The 21,449-nt window shown below is 33.1% G+C and overlaps 1 protein-coding gene, 2 long non-coding RNA genes and 1 pseudogene across 3 annotated transcripts; 2 read left to right on the top strand and 2 right to left on the bottom strand.

The window, feature by feature from the left end:
- Nucleotides 1–2,283: 2,283 nt before the first annotated feature.
- Nucleotides 2,284–4,030, top strand: LOC111994453 (uncharacterized). The gene is made up of 2 exons (XR_002881088.2): nt 2,284–2,574; nt 3,543–4,030. It is a non-coding gene; the product is annotated as an uncharacterized LOC111994453 (long non-coding RNA).
- Nucleotides 4,031–4,499: 469 nt separating this feature from the next.
- On the bottom strand, nt 4,500–6,993 carry LOC111994455 (uncharacterized). Its single transcript, XR_010630780.1, has 5 exons — nt 6,590–6,993; nt 5,975–6,049; nt 5,829–5,887; nt 5,569–5,704; nt 4,500–4,939 (listed from the first exon to the last, which is right to left on the bottom strand). It is a non-coding gene; the product is annotated as an uncharacterized LOC111994455 (long non-coding RNA).
- A 3,514-nt stretch (nt 6,994–10,507) lies between these two features.
- On the top strand, nt 10,508–13,472 carry LOC136069569 (probable LRR receptor-like serine/threonine-protein kinase At3g47570; annotated as a pseudogene).
- Nucleotides 13,473–16,758: 3,286 nt separating this feature from the next.
- On the bottom strand, nt 16,759–17,241 carry LOC136061295 (uncharacterized). The gene has a single exon (XM_065778279.1). The coding sequence runs from the start codon at nt 17,239–17,241 to the stop codon at nt 16,759–16,761; it is 483 nt and encodes a 160-aa protein (XP_065634351.1).
- Between the last annotated feature and the right edge of the window lie 4,208 nt (nt 17,242–21,449).

Here is a 21,449-nt window from a genome sequence, read left to right as displayed (position 1 = left end):
GATTTTCACTCTTGTGTGCAAAAGAAAATCTATTCTACATTTTCATTATCTATAGGTGGGGCTAAAGTTTTGCATTTCCACATAAACCTGTGTCCTACTAACATATATTTCTATCAACTCTAATTGAATTTTTTGTATTCCACAAAAAGCAAACTCTGTCATCAGATTTTATCCTTCCCTTCAAACTTGCAACTCCAACAAAATGAGTTACGAGTGGGAGTTTTAACTTCTTCAACTAGTCTAAGCCAATACTGTCTATCCGGTACGTATGATCCTCTCCTTTTGCTTTATAATACATATCTATTTGAATATGTTTGTCAGCAGTATTAAAAGTTTCACACTTAATAGAGTTGCACTCTAAAATATTACTGATCCATTTCATTCAATACCAGCTATCTTCTGATTTAATTTCTCGATGTTTCACAACCTCTAGACTTCCATAGAGTTACCAATCCTCTTGGTCTTGATTATCAAACTTCATTTTGGAGGATCTACACTGTCTCCTACTATTCTAACTTGATAGTGTTGGGGATATTACAGAAAGTAATAATGGAAGAACAAGGTTAACATAAAAGACAAATAGAAAATAGATAACTTGGAGGTACTATATCATTTTCTTTAGACAATATTTGCCCCCCACACTACTGTTGCTTAAGGGTTATCGCAAATTTGTCCCCAGGATACAACCAAAATGTTGGATTCTACAGATAGCAATTATGGAGAATAACTACAAGATTTATTGTGTTTCTCTCTAACTTACTATTTTCAAGTGAACATGAGCCTTTATTTATACCCATAGGGTTATATTTCATCAAAAGGCACGTATGAAGAGTTAAAATATTTCATAAAACCGTTAACGAAGCTTGAAAACACTTCAACCGTTCTGAATAGTCACCAAAAAATTCTGCAAAAAATCCTGTTTCACGATTTTCAATCAGTTGAAAATTACTTTTGATCGATCGAGGGCTTTTTTCAATCAGTCGAACAAGAATCAAGCAATGATCGAGACATCTAGAGACTCTAGGATTTTTTTCTTTACCATTTTAATTGATCGAGCCAAAGCTTTAACCGATCGAAAATGCTTAATTTCGAATTTTCACTTAGAAAATTCCAGAACTTGAATTTTCACTTTAATAACTTTATGAAACAATATTCTCCAAACTCACACAACATTATTATAACCTATCTTTGTATATACCTATATATACAACAGATAGTTCAAATATAGATACCCATAGAGATATTTATAAATAACAATGAAAAAAGAAAAATAAAAATAAAAATGACTTTACCTTTTAAGAAACTAAATGCAAAGTTCTGAATCTAAGTTATCTCCATTGTCAATGATTCTGCAATTTCAAAATGTACTAATAGCATAAACGAGCATCATATGTCACATTAATTAGTTTTAATAAAAAACAATATCAAGTTCAAATTCATAATTAAATCTCATTAAATTTTTAATAGAAATTCCCCTTTTTTAAATAATTTAGCTGAGAATTTATTTGAGTGGAAAACTTTGAAATTTCTATGGAGAAAGTAATCTTAATAGGTTATTAAAAGCAAGTTGTTTTCTTAATTGGTGCAATTATTCATTGTTGGGCGAAAATTCATGATATAATATTTTGTGTTTTGTTTGCAAAACAATTTTATATATGTATATTTTGATTTGGTAGATATTTACAAACTTATCAAGATAAGTAATATATTCAGTAAGAAATGTCATTGTCATGCTTTTGTATACTTCATAAGATATAGAACTATGATGTAGTAGTTTGGAATTAAAGATAACATTAAAATAGGGGTAAAGCTTGGATCCAGTGTCCAGTTGTACTAGACCATTTGAGATGGTCCACTTTTGACCATATGTTATCATCTTAACGGGTCCAGTATACTGAATACACAAGACCTAACCCAAGTCCTTAAAATATAGGGTTACAAGTTGAAATTTTTTAATAGAAATTGAGAATCTTATTCAAAGAAGAGAAAAGAATTAGGATAAAAACATCAAAGAGGTTCTATTGCTATATATAATATACACAGAGAAATGTTATGTCCACAACACTTTCACAACAAATCATAAGTGTCAGGTTGTTAGTAGTGGAGTAAAAAAGTAATTTTAGTGGTAGGTTCAAATTAGAACAAATAAAAAATAACCAATTATGATTTGTTGTGAAAGTGCTATAAAAATGTTAAAGACGTACTTCTTAAATTCAAAACAAAGCAAGTATAGTGAGGTAAAGAAACTATAACTAAAAGACTATGAGAATACATTCTGTCCAGAGGTGGCGTAAAAGAGCTGCTTTACGCCATCAATAATAAAGCGCCACATCACACAACAACTTTAAATTTAATACACCTTGTTACACATGATTATAACCCACATAATATCCCAAAACCCAGCGATGTTCTTCTCTCTGATCCCTCTCATCTCTGTTTCTCTCTCCTTCTCATCAAAACCCAGCGACGGTCTTCTCCCTGCACCCACACCACGTCCGATCTGCCATCACCCAATGATGATGCTCCAACAACCGACTGTGCATTTCAGCCACCCACCTCTATTTATTAGATAAGGTAAAATTTTGATATCCCTTTCTATAATTGAATTTTTTCCCCTTCCTTGCTATAGAACTCTGGTAACTGTAGTCGGGTATGGGCCTCTCTCATTTTCGATTTCTCTCTCTAATGTCTTTTTTTCTTTTTCTTTTTTCTTTTTTTTTTGAAACCCTTTAGTCTTGTTTTGTTTCATAACTGGGTTTTATTAGGGAGTGTAAAGCTTGATAATTTTTCTTGGGTTTGAAAATTGGGGTTGTTGGGTATGGCCGAATGTGCTGTGATTGAATGGAAAGTGCCCTGCAGTGGACAAAATTACTAAAGAATAAATTCCAAATTTCAAAACATTGACAAAATCTTTTATTTTTAAGTTATATGATGATCAAATTTTATATAAAAGTTCAAAAAACTATCTTTGGAAGGCATGACTAATTTGAATGCCTAATGTAAGTTCTCTGTTGAATTTAACGCCATATGCAATTTTTTTTTCTTTCCTTGATTTCTTGTTTTTGTCCAATTGATGCTCCCTGTTGCATATATCAATTTACAAAATTTTAGAGGAACTCATGGCTTAGCCAATCTATGAATCTTACTTTGTGCACATGTCTTGGTCAATCTGTTCAAAGGTTGTGTTTTTTCTTTTTAATAGACAAAGGTTGTGATGTTGATTTAATTGAAGCAATAGATTTTGGAGGTAAAAACTAAAAAGTAAAAAAGCCAAATTGGGCAACTATATTTGACTTAGGAGAGAATTTGATATCAGTGACAAGTGACTTATAATGGTCTTTCTATAATTCTATTAGTGAGAAAAAGCAGTTGTGCCTCCTAAAATATGAGAAATTGAACAAAGATTTTATTTCCTTAAAGCTACTGCAGAACTCAATTAGTCCTACTTGTTTATTGCTTTTGGAAAGATATTATTGTCATGTACAGTGACTATAAATTCATAGCAATTGATATGTACTATGATTTCTTGTTTTGTGTTACAGGCCTTGGGTTTTGTGGTGAGTGAAGCAAAGAAAACAAGATCATACTTATATTAAACTAACAACTAGGGTGCATATGGTGGCAAAGCCTAAGTGTTAAGTATAAAAGAGATCTTACAGTAGAAGATGGAGAAACTTCCCAAAAGTTGAGCAAGCATTTGTAACCCTTAGTAGGAAGTACTACATGTATCTGATTTGTAGATTGCTTTCTTTGTTTAAAATGTGAACCTTGAATGGTCTCATGTTGAATTTCTATTGCAACTTTTGTATAAGTGATTTGAGGTTCTTATGAATTTAACAATAGTAACTTTTGTAAGCTCTGAGGTTTCTTTGTAATTGAGTCAAGTTGTGGTCTAGATTGGTGTTAGTCCTTTTGTTTTTTCTTGCTTCTGAATCTACTGTGTTGGCTGGTTTTGTAATGTTTCTTTGCTGCTGAATGAATTTCAGTCATATCTTCAAAATGAAATAAAAACTTATGTTGTTTCCATTCATGATTTGCATTTGGAGAATTTTTCTTTTTATGATCTTTTGCTTCAAAACAAGCTATAAACTTGAAATGTATCCTAATTCCATATATTCAAATGTACAAAGTTTACTCAAAACACTAGTACACCATTACCAAACCAATTGGTATATAAATAACCATTAGAGCATTTGTCCACAACTTATGTCAAAGATTACAAAACATGATTCTAAATTAGAAACTAAGTTAGAAAAATGGCTCAACTATGTGCGCCATCCTATGTGCTCCACTTGCAACACTTCCTTATACAATATATATGGTAAAGAAGTTATAAGAAAACTGCTTAAAGACTAATTTCACATATATTTGGCTTGAGTAGTAGAGATTTGAGTTCAACTGTAAATAAGCAGTCATGCAAAGATGGATCTGATCAATACTAACAAGATTCCTTAAATAATCCAATTCTTGCAAACACAAAACCAAACCATAAGAAGAGATGATAAGAGCACCTTCTGTAAGCCTTATTATTTAAATGGTAGAAATTTTTTTCAAAACAAAGCAAACTATACACTAGGAGCAAACTTGCTCAGTACAATATAAGACACCTCCGACTGAAAGGCTTTTGAAACAATATCAAATCTCTAGCATACAAGACATGTTCTAGAGCATATACAATATCTTCCTAGTCTACCATATATTTGTCTATCCATACAAAATTAAGAAGTAAAGGTGGAATTCCTCCACCCAAATTTCCTTAGAATTTCTCTTGAGAGCTTCCTTTGCTATTACATGAGCTGCTTGATTACATAAAGAATTTGTAAAACTAAAAACTTTTCTGAAGTGTGATGCTCTCCACTGGATCTCTTCAACCAATGTTCCAAAAGGGGCAAAGACATTTCTTGGGATTTTGTAGAGCTAGGAATAGATCAGTAGTCACCTTCAAGCATGAGATCATACAAACTCAGTCAGCAGCAAACTATATTAGTAAACTTATTATTTGACAAGTGATTCAAACTGTATTAGTAACAAGAAAATCTATATAAAAGCAACATACATAGACTCCCTCTAAATAATTACAAGCTAAAATTCAAATTATTAACGAAGTCTACAAAGGAAGGGATACAAACACCACAAAATCTAGTAGAATACTTATACAATTACAACAAAAATAAATATTTTAGTAGAATACTTAACACCAGCTATAGTTACCACAAATCTATGGCAAGGAAGAGAAACAAATTAAAATGAATAAGCAGCCTCCAAGCTTGAAAGACCAACTTGGTATAGTATTTTCTTACCAGATGAAACAAAATTTCCCTAAACCATTGAAGACTATTAGGAATAAAAATATGTTCAAAATTTTGATATTACTCTTCGGAAATGTTGAACAAAGAGAAAACTTTATATATATTAAAAAAAACTGTCCCAAAATAATTCTATTATAAATTTGGAACCAGATGTTTCTCTATTATAAGTTTATACATGATAGCCAATGTAAATTTTACAAATAAATAACAAAATTAGAGGTCACAATAACTCAAGCATAAAGCTTTGCAATAAAACTACCTTCTGATACCTTTGGCTGGTAACCATCGGCAGATGTTCTTGGGAGAAGTAATAAGTTGGCCTGTTATAATGATAGCATTGCCATCAAGTGCAAAACTGACAACACCTCATACCAAGCATTAGACATGCCTGTTTCCTGCAATAGTATTGATCCATATAAAAACATCAATTCCACTGAACGAAGGAGGGATGTAATGACAACTAGAAATGAAAGGCAGAACATAAATTTGAAAATTGATAGATTAGTCCTATACTTCCACCTCTGCGTCATCCTCCTGATTTACCCATACAAATTGTACCTTGTATTGTAGATGGCTTCCTGCAAATAATAGATAAGCGCCACTATTATGAATTATCCAAAACAGTTAAAACATTCAAATCATAGTGGCACTAATACACGTTTTACCATCTTTAACTAGTCCCAAAAGAACAAGCAAGTAATCTTCCAGAGCCTGCTGTAGATCAGCTAAGGTTGAACCTCCTACAAACAACAAAATTATCTAATGTTTCAATAACTGAGGTCTCACAATTAGTAAAGCAATATCAAGTTTTTTCTAAAACGATATGAGTTTTCAGAGCAGATAGGCGCTCTACTAAATTCTTGGACAAGTGATCACCCAATGAGTGGGAGAAATCAACAGGTTTAGGAATCCGAAAACCAGGAACATACACAGAAACATCCAAATATTCCCTGGCCTCCTCAAACATCGACAGGTTTGATAAACCCATAAACCCAAAAAACCCATCAATAATGTTTTCTCTTCTCAAAATCACACCCAGCAATAACAATTCAAAGACTAATAATATTAGCACAAAACCACAAAATTAGCACAAAACCTCAAGCTATTAGTAGTGAGCATTATTAGCACAAAACTAGCAATACCTAGAACCCTTAAACTCCAATTCCAAAACCCAAAATCCCAAACACAACTGTATTGAACCCATAAACCCAGAAAACAGAAAGACCCATCAATAATTCAAAATCCAAATTGGGGAAAAGGGAAAATCATGAAAAACAAACCTTTGGATTGTGGCTCACAGCGGCTTCGGTATGTTTCCAAGCTCCACGCACAGCTCTGGCGACCTCTGTGGCGGTAAGCTTCGGTGTGTGGTGTGGTGGAGGTTTGGGCAAGCAAAGGACGGCACAACCCCAGAGGAGGAAGTAGAGGGCACGGAGAGAACTCTTTCTTCTTCGAAATCGTTCTGCTCCGGCGATCTGTGTGGCGGCGGTGGAGGTTCGGTGTGAAGGAAGCGGAGGAAGCTAAGGTGAATGGCGTGAGCTTTTGTCTATTTGGAGAGTGATTTAATATATTGTCCACGTGGCAGGAATCTATTGGTTGGCGTAAAACATGGTTTTACGCCACAGCCTGATAGAATGTTTTCTCAAAGACTAATGTCACTAATCTAACCAGGGTAATAACAGAATTAGTTCGTTACAACTAACTACAACCGGCACTAATCACTACTTAATTTGTGTTTTGGGCAGATTGTATCTTGGTTGGTCACTGGAATGATGACTTTGTATCTTCGTATTGCTTAATAACTCATTATTGAAATGACATCGTTCCAAGCCTTCCTTCGCATTTGCTTGATTAAATGGCACCATTGGAGAGTGTTTATTTGTTTTTCTCTTTTTTGAGAAATTATTAGAAATATTTGTTTTTCTCTTAACAAGCTATAGCTGCGTCTCTTATCAACAAAAAAAGAAAAGAAGTTATAGCTGTATCCTAGTAATATATATTCTTATTAACTTTAATTTAATTTTTTGTATTCCATAGAAAGCAAATGGTATTATAAGATTCTATCCTTCACTTCAAACTTGCAACCCCAACAGAATGACGCACTCTAGTCTAAGTTACGAGTGGGTTTTGTTAGTATTCTTTCATGGGATTCTTCTAATGTGCATGAGCTCATGTTTGAAATTTGCAACAGTTCTTGCCCTTGCAAATGAGACAGATCGCATGGCATTACTTGACTTCAAGAATCAGATAACTCAAGACCCACTTCAAATTATGAGCTCATGGAATGACTCCATACATTTTTGCAACTGGTTAGGTGTTACATGTGGCCCCTCCGGTAAATGAGTCATGGTTTTGAATTTGACAGCTGGTGTGCTGTCGCAGGCAACCAAAAATAAAACCTATACTCCTAAAAATATATGTAGCGGTGTGAGTAAGGATTGTTCCCATGGAGAGTATCTAGCATAGTTTTATGCTACGTGAATAAGAGGGGGGGGGTTTAAGTATAATGAAAACAATTTTAAGAAAAACAACTAAGGAACAATTCAAATTAAAATATCAAAATTAATCAAAAGAACAAACCTTGGTCTAAGTCAACATCCACCATCGGAATTTTACAATTGATCATCGATGCAAGTCTATATCAATTCACACTTTGAATATTCACCGTTGGAACTATTTTCCTATTTCTTCTTAGTCGTAGTTAATTAGAAAACAAGCGATCTAATAAACTGTAACTACTAAACAACTCAAGACAAGTGCTAAAGGTTTAATCTATTAGCAACCTTAAGAATTAGAAAGATTGATGAAACTAAACACCACAAGCACAAGCGGTTGTATTTTATTTAGTCAAGCATTCTTCCTAAGATCTAATAATTTCTGACATAGCAAATCATTAAATCTTGGTTGCTTCACAAATTAGAGAGATCAGACAATTACGGATTTGATATCTAACCTAGTAGTAGATTGCAACGAATAATAAACTAGCAAGGCCTCCTAGTAATTAAATGAGACAATTGTGAAAATAGGTACAGAAGAACATTCGATACTCAAAGCATAAAATTGAACAGGAAAAACAAATTAGATCTCACGGTTTTATTGATTCTGAAGCTTTTGTTTCCTTCGACCAAGTATAAAAGTTTAGCCACATAGGGCCATGATGAAAACTTGAAGGAGAAGTTAGAGAAGAGGGAGGAGAGAGGTATGTGTAGTCTCTGATTTCTCCTTTCCCTTTTACACGTTAATTCCCCCTTTTCCAAGCCTACAAGATCTCCTAAAAATATTCTAAATATTTTCCTAAAATAACAACATCCAAATCTGACTAATTAAAGAAAATATAAAAAAAAAAAAATAGAGTCCTAATATAACTAGGAAAGTGGTGTGGAAATTTCGTGCACAAGATTTGGAAACTTCCAAAAATAAACCGCATTAGATCTACGTATTAGAATTGCAGGCTAAGGAATGTTCCAAAATGTCAGCAGTGCAAGTGCAGCAAATTCAAGCCAGATTTCGACCTTGATTCTACCAGTATCTCTCAAAACTCAAAACACGAAAGTTGTAGAGCTTTTTCTTGGCGTTCCATAGCACCTTGAATCATCTCAATCAGAACTTGGATGAGAGAGTTATGCCTAGATTACGAAGCAATGTCGAAATTGTCTAGAATCGCCCAATTACCTTTGTTTTGCACTTAATGAGTACATTTAGGCACCAAATGAGTGTAGAAGACTAAACATTAAAGGAGAAAAATACGACATTTTGCATTCTCATCAGCAACTAAGAAATTGTTTGGCTTCATACCACCCTTTATAGGAAACCTTACTTACCTCAAAAGAATTATCCTAGAAAACAAAAACTTCTACAGTGAAATTCCTCAAGAAGTAGGACATCTACAGCATGTGTAGTATCTCAATTTGTATTCGAATTCCATTGGTGGTAAAGTTCCGACTAATCTAAGCTACTATTCACAACTTATAGTGCTTACCGTTGCTTACAACAAGCTTGTTGGGAAAATTCCAGACTACCTTAGTTCATTGTCAAAGTTGGGGTATCTATATCTTGGTGTGAACAATCTTATAGGAAATCCCAGCTTGGATAGGAAACTTTTCTTCTTTATATGTTCTTGGTCTTTCCAAAAACAATTTTCAAGGAAGCATTCCTAGTGAAGTTGGTCGTCTACAAGGCTTGAAATTTTTTCACCTTAATGGGAATAACTTGTCTGGTATCATCCCTCCTCAAATCTTCAGTATTTCTTCCATATAATTTTTCTCTATTACTCAAAACCAACTACATGGAAGCCTTCCACCAAATATTGGTCTTACTCTTCCTAACCTTCAAGTACTTTATTGCAGTATTAACAATTTCACAAGACCTATTCCTACGTCATTGTCAAATGCTTCTCAACTTCAGTGTCTTGCCCTTGAAAAAAATGGTCTAATTGGGCCAGTCCCTTGAAATCTATCAAGCTTGCAAAGCTTGGTTGGACTTTATCTTAATTCCAATAAACTTGGATTTGTGAAAGATGGTGACCTAAATTTTCTTAGTTTCTTGGCTAATTGTACTAGTTTGAAGGTCTTGGATCTCGGTAATAATTATTTTGGAGGAGTATTGCCCAACTCAATAGCCAACCTTTCTAGCCAGCTACAATCTCTTTATTTTGATGGGAATATGATCCGAGGTGACATCCCTATTGGAATCGGAAACCTTGTTAACTTAGAATTACTAGCACTAAGTTCTAACTATTTGGGAGGTACTCTTCTCGATGTTCTTAGGAAGCCTCAAAAGCTAAAGGTATTATATTTGAATGATAATGAATTTTCTGGGCCAATCCCTTTCTCTTTTGGTAACTTTACTACATTGATAATGCTCTTTATGGAAAAGAACATATTTGAGGGAAATATACACCTAAGCCTAGGAAACTGCCAAAATTTGCTTTACCTAAACATTTGTAGTAACAATCTCACTGGCACCATTCCAAAACAAGTTATTGGTCTTTCTTCCCTTTCAATTTCTTTGGACATGTCTCACAATTTCTTGATAGGTGCACTGCCGTTTGAAGTAGGCAACTTAATACATCTTTCCTAGATCTCTCAAATAATAGATTATCAGGAAAAATTCCCACCACCCTTAAGACTTGTCATAGTTTGGAGCACTTGTATTTGGAGAGTAATTCATTTCAAGGTGCAATACCTCAATTTGTGAAGATGTTAAGAGGTTTAGAACAAATAGATCTTTCACGAAATAACTTCTTTGGGAATATTCCTAAATTTCTTGGTAAGCTTGTATCACTTAGGCATCTCAATATTTCATATAATGATTTGGAGGGCAAAGTGCCAAGTGAAGGGATTTTTGCAAATGCAAGCGAGGTTTCAATCTTCGGAAATAATGAGTTGTGTGGTGGTTTCCAAGAATTACATTTACCTACATGCACTAGAAAAATCCTCATTCAACTAGGAAGCTTCTTGCACTCAAAATAGTAATTCCTATCACTAGCATGGTCATATTTGTACTTATTCTGTTGTATTTTTTCCCTGCATGTTTTATTGTGAAAAAATCAAGAGAGAGAGCATTAACTACATCTTCCTTTGAAGATAGGAAATTACTTGTCTCTTATGCAGAACTCCTAAAATCAACAAATGGGTTTTCAGGGAACCATTTGATTGGTTTAGGTAGCTTTGGCTCAATATACAAAGGAGTTCTTTCTGAGAATGGAGCAATTGTTGCTATGAAAGTATTAAACCTTCAACAAAAAGGAGCTTCTAAGAGTTTCATTAACGAATGCAATGCTTTGAGAAGTATATGTCATCGCAATCTCCTCAAGATTATCTCTACTTGCACAAGCACTGATCATGAAGGGAATGACTTTAAAAGTCTTATTTTTGAGTTCATGTGCAATGGTAGTCTGGACCAATGGTTGCATCCTAAAAGTGATGTGCAACATCGGAGCAAGATCAGAGACTAAACATAGCTGTTAATGTTGCTTATGCATTAGAATATCTTCTTCACCATTGTGAAACACCAATTGTTCATTGTGATCTAAAGCCAAGCAATATACTCCTTGATGAATATATGGTAGCCTATGTTAGTGATTTTGGATTGGTGAAGTTTCTTTTCAAAGAATCAAAATCTCTCTCCAAAACTCAAATCTTGTCAGTTTGGGTTAAAGGGTTCCATTGGGTATATTCCTCCTGGTAATTCTTCAACCAAATGAAGCACAACTAATTTCTTTTGTAACATTTTTTGTTTTGGTGTTAAACTAAAGTAGAGACTCCTTCAAAAAGTAACTAATGCTTAGGTTTAAAGTATCTTTTTTTTTTGGTCTAACAAGATACAAAAGAAAATTAGAAACAAAAAAACATATTCACAAAATTGTATGAAAGGTTATAAAAGCAAACAATGCGTAATACATTAGTGGTTAAATTCTAAGCTCATAAGATTACCATTAGTTACTGATAATGTATCCATAAATTGTAAAGTATGGGATGGGTGATCAAGCTTCAACACTAGGAGATATTTATAGCTATGGGATACTCTTTGTACGTTTTTAGACCCCTTAAACACAAACAGATTAACCTAGTTATTTAGCCAAGTAATTAATTTAGGTAAATTATTCAGATCTAGGTTAACACAAATAGATCATATCATTGAACAATGCGGAAAATAAATAACATAACGATATGATAACCCAGGAAAACCAAACCGGTAAAAAATTTAGGAAGGATTTAACCTAGCTATCCTTAAGGTAAAACAGATCCACTATGAAAGGATTGAAGTTTACACAATAGCAACTTAGACCACTAACATCCTATTGCTACCTCGAGTAGGAAACTTACTACCACGATCACGTGATAGCTTCGAGTCCACGGACTACTTCTTTCTTAGATTCACAACAACCACAAGTACTCCCACTTGTGTTTTCTTTATGCTTTTTATGCAGCAACTGAAGCAATCACCAAGCTATCGACATCAATCTTGAGATTGGAAACTCTAAGTATGTTTGAAGGTAAACACCTCTAGATCTCACAAGAGATTCATACACACATCATAAATAACAACAATAAAATGTGGCCAGGGTTTTTCCTTTTATACTTAAGACCAAACATAAAACCCTACACGTCATACGAGCTTGGGCTGAGTTGGAAATTCTGCAGAAAAAACAATTTGCACGAGTTTCGATCGATCGAGTCTAATTTTTGACTGATCGAGCCTTACAGATTTACATAATAAATCCCGCAGTACACTCGATTCTAACTTTACACATAAACACATTTTAAGCAGCCTAATTCTAGACTCTAAGTTTTGATCATTGTTTGCCAACATTACACATTGAAGTTCTAATACTTTTAGATCCTAAATCTTTAGAACCTAACACTCTTGTTAGAGTTGTTCACTGGAAAAAGACCTATTGATGAAATTTTCAAAGATGGCTTGAGCATTCAAGAGTTCACTACAATGGCTTTGCCTGAACATGTCATGGATATATTAGACCTGTTAATGTTCTTTGGAGAGGAAGATGAAGATGTTAATGATGAAAACATAAGGATGACATAGAAGAAAGAGCAATAATCGAAGATCAACATGTCAATGTTAGTAGCAGAATAAAAGTTTGCTTGATATCTGTTTTTTGAATTGGATTGTTGTGTTCTACAACATCACAGGATGAGAGGGTGCCAATGAATTTTGTCACCAACAAAATGAATACAATTAAAGACACGTTTCTTAAATATAAGATGAGGAAACAGAAGAAGAAAGAGCTAGGTACGTTAACTCATTTTATTTGAACATACAGATTGGTCACTTCTTTGTAAAATAATAAAAACATAAATTTAAATTGAAGAAGAAAAAAAAAAATGTAAATGTGAAAAGAGAAGATAAATAAAGAATATCAATCTAAACAATTATGATTGTCAAGTCTAAATGTTACTGTTGTTCAACAAATGGAATGGAATGCAATTGTTGTTTGTTTATGTTGTTGCAAGAAAATAATTTGCAGTTGTTTAATTCTTCCCTAATTATATTAGTCATACACTTATTGCTTATTAATTAATTCATGTGATTGTTTGTACGTTTTATTGCATGACAGGATATGATGGAAGTAATGACCCTTCTTTGAGTAATGTTTCCGAGGCTGTGATGGTCATAAGTTATAGGCTTGTGACATTCAATTGAGCGGTCTTTATAGTTTAATCATACTAGTCGCAGACCCACGCATTACGCGTGATAATTTTTTAGATAAAATACTATTTTAGTCTCTAGACTATATAAAGAGCTTAAAAAAAAATAGTTTTATCATATTTTTCATAATCTTGTTTATAACATTTTTTACCATTATCATATATTTATTGGTTGATGATTTGCATAACATAGACATTAAATAAGAGGTAAAACTATTCATTAAATTTTTTTTAAGTTATGGTGTATGAAGATTATGATTATATATATATATATATATATATATATTTAATATATATATATATATATATATATATATGTATATATAATTTCCCTAGTTAGAGTTTGATTAGTTTTAAGTTTAAATTTTGTATTATTATATTTAATTGTTGATTATTGATTTAATTAAGTGAATGTAATGTTTGATTTTATTGCACTATAAAGTTTTCAATGTACTCTGTATAACCTTCTCTATTTTATTTCTTACTCCTCCTGACCACATTTTTATTTTCCAAATAGCGGTTATTAATTGATCTTTTATTTCATTTCTTTTTTTCTTCCTTCATTTATTCTTTATTACTTTGTATATTCCCTTGCTAGTTGTAAATTTAATGGTTATCAATAAGAAATAGATAACATGGATAGCTTAAATAGTTATAGATGTAGTTATGTTAGTGGTATGTCAAAGGTTTTTTTTTTTTTTTTTTTTTCCTCCTTCTGAATTTTCAAGGAAATTGAAAGGCATTTCTCTAGTTTGGTGTCAATCAATGAAGATATCCATAATATATTAGTGGAAGTAATAATGACCCTTAAATTTTTTTAATGTATGAAGTGGTTAGGTTGTGGTATGTCAAAGGTTTTATAAAAAACAATTTTTAAAAACTAAATCCAAGGAAATGTAAAAGACCTTTTTTGAAAAAAGAAATTGTAACTTTTTGAATTTTAGAAATATGATTGTTTTAATTACCTTGTATATAGATTTCATTATTAAATTATAAACATCCAAATTAAAGTAGATGAATATATAAATGCAAAATTATATGTAAACTTACAACCGCACAAGATAAATATGTATAGATAAATTTTTTTTGATTAATCATGAATCATTATTTCATTGTTTACTTATAAATATCTAAATTGAAGTTTTTTTTTTTTTTTGAAAAAAAAAATCTAAATGAAAATAGATGAATATGTAAAGGTAAAATTATATGAAAAGTTAAAACTACCCAAGATGAACGTTTAATCACTAATAGATGTGTGTTTTTTGAAGACTAAAACTATACACAATTGCTTTAGCTAGAAGCCTGGAACTATATAACTATGCAAATATTGTTGCGAATGGTTCCATCATTTGCAAATTATTAAGTTTGGTGGCCTTACAAAACAAATATTTCATTTTGCAAAAAACTTTACATGAACTCTTTTGTGACAACTTTTTTTTTTTTTTCTTTTTGCCGAAACAACTTAAAAATATTAAGACTTAAGTTAACACATGTGGTAATTGTCAAACACGTCAATGATATGAAAAATAGAAAATTTTAAATATTTAAAAAAAAAACATTTTAGTAGATTGTAATATAAAACATTTTTTTTCAATATTTTATATAACTATTCCAATAAGATCAATATTGTTGGCAACTTGGCATCCTTTAAAGATGATAAATAATATTTTTGAGAAGAAGAAGAAGAAGCAAAGACAATGCTAACACATAATATAAAATTATTAAGTTTGCATGATTTAAATTTGTGGCAAATAAAATATTAATGTATCTATGATAAAAGTTTTTATCTAAATAATATATAGTAGTTCATATTTTTTTAGACTTGATTCAAAAAGTTCATTCTCAATAGCCTTTTAAGTCTACAAATTGCTCAATCTATGGGCCTAGACACATTCAAAGGGTGCTATCTAAGTTATAAATTATATGACCCTTATCACACAAATATTTTAATTCCCCCAATGTATGGTAAGGAAGACAAGTTTGTGTCTAGCCTTTTTCTTGATTTGTGCTGCATAATTTAATAGTATGGATGATGTGATTGGATTTAAATGTTGAATAAAATAAGATGAGAGGAAAAAAGAGTAAAAATAAAATATATAGCAATAAAATTCAAATTATCCAAGTCATTCTATGTAATATAAGAACATTATATTATTATATACTATATGTATATATAATTCAGTAGGATAATATTTCATCAAAGAGAATATAAAAGATAACAACTTAAAACACAAAAACTAAATTGCATTAACCTAAAGTAGAATTCTAATTAACACAAAAATTCACCAACCTAAAGAATTGATACAATAAAAATAAAAATAAAATCAAACAAAAAATGAAAATCAAATTGAGAGAGAGAGAGGTGACCTTTTTTGTGTGAGAAAACTATGCATAGAATGAAAAAGAAAATGTCAAATTTATAGTAAGATGTTGAGAATAAGAAGAGTCAAAATAAAGAAAGATAAAAATGTAGAGAAGGAATGATATTTAAGTAGAAAGTAGTGGGGAGATGAAAAGGTAAAAGGGAGGGAGAGTTTTGGAAAATTAATAATAAAAATAATGGTTAAAAGATATTTTAATTTTTAAATAATGGAGTTTTTAAGTCACCTTAAATGAGAAAATGTTTTAAGAAATATACAAAAAAATTGAAAACAAAAAATGATGATATGGTTGCTGATGTGGCTCAACGTGAGCATAACAATATTAAATGTTACGCTTCAACTTTTAGTAATATATAGATATAGATGCCTCCTCAACCTTTATGTCATTGTTTTCCATATCAATGGTAATTTAGATCGGTTACTAACTGTTATTTGCCAAATGACACTTTGTTAAACCATATTCCTAAATCTTTATTACCATGGAATATACGATCCCTACTTTGATTTGTATACGTGTTTCATACACCATTTGTACTGTATCCCTCCTTTATGTCATTGCTTGGCTATTTGGCTTTGGCCTTACTCTTCCTAGCTAAATCCTAACTTAGAAATTTTTGTGGACAGTTTCATGGGACTTATTCGGCTATTCCTCTGTATGTGTGTGTGTGTGTGTGTGTGTTTTTTTTTTTTTTCTTGGTAGTTTTTAAATAAATTTTTTTAATTATTTTAAATTATAATGATACCAGAAGTTTTTTTTTTTTTGAGAGTCAATACAAGGTATTATTATTCTGAAGCTGGAAAATCAGAAATAACAACATGACTAATATTTGTTGGAACATGCTCCATCTAGACTAATAAAGGAAAAGAAATGATTGCTCTCTTGGCTAAAGCATGGGCTGCTTAATTACCCTGCCACCTAGTATGAGAGAAAGAAAAAGTTCGAAGTGAACCAACAATAGACATTGTGTCTTTGATAATCTCCCAAATGGATGAATGAGCTCCATCAGCTGACTTCAAGGTCCTCCAAACCACCTCGGAATCTCCTTCAAATTCAGAACCCGATAAGCCTAACTCCACAACAAGTTTTGCTGCTCTTCTTGCAGCTAATGCTTCCAGCACCTCCATAGAACTCGGGTAAGGCATTTTTTCAGCTAAGGCAGCAATCACATCCCCCTTACCATCTCTAACTATAACCCTTATCCATGCTTCCTCCATCTCGGCAAACGCAGCACCATCATAGTTTGTTTTATACATTCCTTCCCCTAGAGGTGGCCATTTTATGTTTTCCTTGTTGCATTTTGGTCTCTTGGATTTTTGATTGAAACTCCGAGAGGTACATTCTTGCTGATTCAAAAAGTTTATCACTCGGCAACCCTTTCTCATTTAGTCTCAGCTTGTTTCTTTGGTTCCAAATAAACCAAGCTACCACCCCAAACAGCTCTAGTCTCTTTGCCCTCTATCCGACCAGGTTTATTAGCTCTTGCATGTCCTGAATATGGGGAAGCTCTATTCGGACCCAGATGAAACAGGGGTTCCAAACTTCGTTGAGTGACTCACAACTCCAAAGTGCATGCAACGTTGTCTCTTGATCCAAGAGGCAGGGACTACACTTCGCATCCTCAAGAATTTTTCTTTTCTTCAGATTAACCTTTGTGGGCAGCGCATTAGAGCAAACTCTCCAAAGAAAAAGCTTGATTTTATTTGGAACATGGAGCTTCCAAATACATTTCCAGAAAGCCAATTTATGCGATGAGTCCAAGCTTGATGTAGCGCTGGAATTGCTTACTGAAACAACATCTGATATCCTTCCTTAACCGTATACTTCCCATCATGATTGTCCGGCCAAATAAGGCGATCTCTTTGCTTAGTCCAGCACAGTGGAATTGCTTTGATTCGACTTACCTCAAAACTCAAAAAATGCTGGTTTAGCAGATTAATATTCCAAGAGCGCAAGCTTGGATTTATGAGGGCAACAACCTGAGCTCCTTGTAATGCCACTACCTGTGGAGAAACAATCCTAGCAGTCCCCTTTCCTGGCAGCCAATTGTCTCTATATACTCTTCCCATCTCCTATTCTCCATCTCATACCCATCAAAATCAACTTCCTTGCCTTGAGAATACTCTGCCAAACATAAGAACCAGTGGATGCTGAGGCTTCAAAAATGGACCCCTTAGGAAAATATTTCACCTTAAAGACCCAATAAAAAAGAGAGGATTGGTCCTTCAATACATGATGAAACACTATCTCCTTCATTAACTTGTTATATATTTTGCCTGAAAAACAATTAAAAAAGAAGAAGAAAAAAAATACTGAAATTATTAAATGCTCAACTAGGTGATTTTATAATATCTTATAAAATTATATTACGAAAACATAAGTATGCTGTTAAATTATAATATGATAAAAGTAATAAATAAAAATATATAATCGTACTTTTATTCTCAAATTTGATTTTGCTTTTTATGCAAATATTTACAGTGTACTTTTAAATCTTGAACCGATTAAAATATATATGTATTTCATAGCATATATATTTCATTCCAAGGCTTCTTTTTTGTCAAACATTCCGTTTAAAAAAAAAAAAATTTATTGAAAAGCCTCTGCCCAAACTTATTTAGTTATGTACCACATTTTTAGAACGCAAGTGTGCCAAACTCAAGTTATAAGTAAAACTTTAGTTTATGAAACTCAAGTTTGACTTATCTTGAAACTTTTTTAATTATGTAGCATTTTTTAGTCAAAATGCTTGTAACTCAAGTTTGATAAATGCGAGTTTCACTTAAAACTTAAAGTTAGTGAACTCGAGTTCCAAAATTGCTATATAAAAGCTTAGAAGTTTAGGCAGAGGCTTCATAGTAAATCTTTTGCAAAAACATAATAATTGACAAAAAAGAGCCTACATTCCGCATGGTACTAACTATGCTTATACGTGGGTTGATCCAAATTTCAAATGTGGGAGGGCAGAGTGTGGGGCCAGCTCAGACTAGCCCATCCCAATTGAGCCCAAACAAAAGCTGTTATACCCAAAAAAGCACAAGCCCAATAAATCCAGTCATGATACTAGATCATGGGCCCACACTTATGTATGCAGGCTCTGTCTTGAATACCCAGCCCGATTAAGACATGGCCGACGAAGACTTAATAAAGAGTACACTCATGTAGTACACGTGACACCGTCCACTATAAAACGAACGGTGCAGATTGATCACAGTGACCACCGACTGTGATTCTTGTTCCACATTTAATTCTATTTTATTTTCACAGTCGGTCACTTGGTTGAGATTCTCACATCTCACCACAAGTTTAAAAAAAAAAAAAAATCAGATTCATGGTAATATGTGTCAACAAGCCACGTGTAATCGGATCCGTTAATTTATCATCCATGGTAAAGTGTAGCATTTATTATTGTTACATTCTTATTGAGCCACCTCAGTTTTAGTGTAACACTTCAGTACGCTTCGGTCCAATTCGATTCATTACAGTCTCATTAGGCCCATTTTTGGTCCACCTCAGTCTAGTTCAATCGCATTCAGTCCATTCTGCCCATTTTGGTCCAATTCAATCTATTCTATCCATTTCGGTTCACCTTGGTCCAATTCTATCCACTTTAGTCTCATTCAGTCCAATTCATTCCACTTCGGTCCATTCTACCAATTTCGGTCCAATTCAGTCTATTCTATCCATTTCAGTCCACCTTAGTTGAATTTCGTCCACTTTGGCCCCTTTTAGTACAATTCGTTCTACTTCAGTCCATTTTTCCCATTTCGGTCCAATTCATTCTATTCTATCCATTTTCGTCCCCATTGGTCCAATCTATTCGGTTTGGTCCCATTCAGTCCAATTCATTTCACTTCGGTCCATTCTACCCATTTCGGTCCAATTCGGTCTATCCTATCCATTTCTGTCCACTTTGGTCCCATTCAGTCCAATTCGTTCTAGTTCTGTCCATTTGGTCCACCTTGTTCTAATTCGGTTTCATTCAGTCCATTCTACACATTTCGGTCCACTTCAGTCCAATTAGGTGCAATTCGGTCTCAGTCGGTCCATTATACCCATTCAGTTCATCTCTGTCAACTCGGTCCACTTCTGTCCCATTCAGTCCAATTCGGTCCATTTGGTTTTATTCTGTCCAATTCAGTCTCAATCAGTCCTTTCTTCCCATTTTAGTCCACCTTGGGCAACTTTGGTCCATTCTGGCTAGTTTGATCCATTCGGTCCACTTTGTTTCCATTCAGTCTAATTAGGTCCACCGTGGTCCAATTCATTCTCATTCAGTCCATTCTACCCATTTCAGTCCATCTTTGCCTATTCGATTCACTTTAGTCCTATTCGGTCCTTTTCTGTCCAATTCTGTCCATTCAATCCCCTTCCGTCTACTTGGTCCACCTTGGTCTAATTTGGTCCATTTGGTATTATAAATGGATTTTAATAGATCTCTTTTGTATTCACTAATTCATAACATTTTTTATTATTTTTATTTTATAATCTTTTGGATCATTTGAAAAGATATCATAACTTTAACCTAAATCAAAGAAGTGCATACATTCAATTATATATGAATATTTGTTAGTCTCAGCCATACCTAGACATGGCAATGGTTCAAGTTGAGCTGATCTTGAGTTCAACCCAATTGGGTTTAGGTCATATTTACCTAGATTTAAATCATGACTCCAATGTTTAAAAACAATGTACTGTACACACATATACAGTACAATACATGAATATCCTCAAATCATTCAATATACGCGCATGTAATTTTCTCTTTTCTCAACACTTCATTTTCTCTGCTCTTAGCCAAATGAAGCTTTCCTTCATGTTCTTTTCCTTCCAAAGATCCATCAACCGAGTTAGAACTCACAGAGAGTATTCTGGCCACCATTAATAAATAAGTCTGGCGTTAGTGTTCTTTTATTCTATCCATTGACCAACAGATATGTAACAACATCTCTTCCATTTTCTGCGCTGCCAGAGCTTAATGGGTTTGGTCATAAATTAGTGAAATTTACCATTGTAACATCCAATTGAACCAAACAAGTGCGGTTAAATCCAGATGAAATCTCAACAACAATTTGGGTATGATCATATATATAGTGAATTTGTCCCGAGTCATAGGCTAATACTAATAGCTTTGTTTTTGAAATCAGAACCGTCATTCAATCATAGCAAAAACAGCAACAGTTAAAAACAAGCTATACATTGGTGACACGTTGAGGTAGCTGTAAACCTTCTTCTCCCCCAAAAAAAAAAAAAAAAAAAAAAAAAAAATCTGATCCAAAATCTTTGAATTGAAGAAAGAGGCATTTGCATGTGAGACTCCAGCATTTAGCGAGAAATCCTTAGATATTGATGCCTATTTTTTGGTCCTCGCAATTACTAATGAACTACTAGCTAGGACAGCTTTTTGATTAATGACACGTTGATTTAGGAGTCTTTCTCAAGTTCACGTGGTTTACTAATACCACAACCTTCCAAACTTGTCTAATTGGATGTGGGCTGAACGCCTAGCCTTATTGGTGCCTAATTCTTGGATCATTTTCTTTCCCATAGCTAATCTTTAAAATATTAATGTACTAGGATTATTCCCGTGCAA

Source organism: Quercus suber, unplaced genomic scaffold, assembly GCF_002906115.3.
Source record: "Quercus suber isolate HL8 unplaced genomic scaffold, Cork oak 2.0 scaffold_177, whole genome shotgun sequence".
Taxonomy (NCBI): domain Eukaryota; kingdom Viridiplantae; phylum Streptophyta; class Magnoliopsida; order Fagales; family Fagaceae; genus Quercus; species Quercus suber.
The sequence above is the reverse complement of the archived record's forward strand: the minus strand, read 5'-3'. Positions and strand labels throughout refer to the sequence as shown.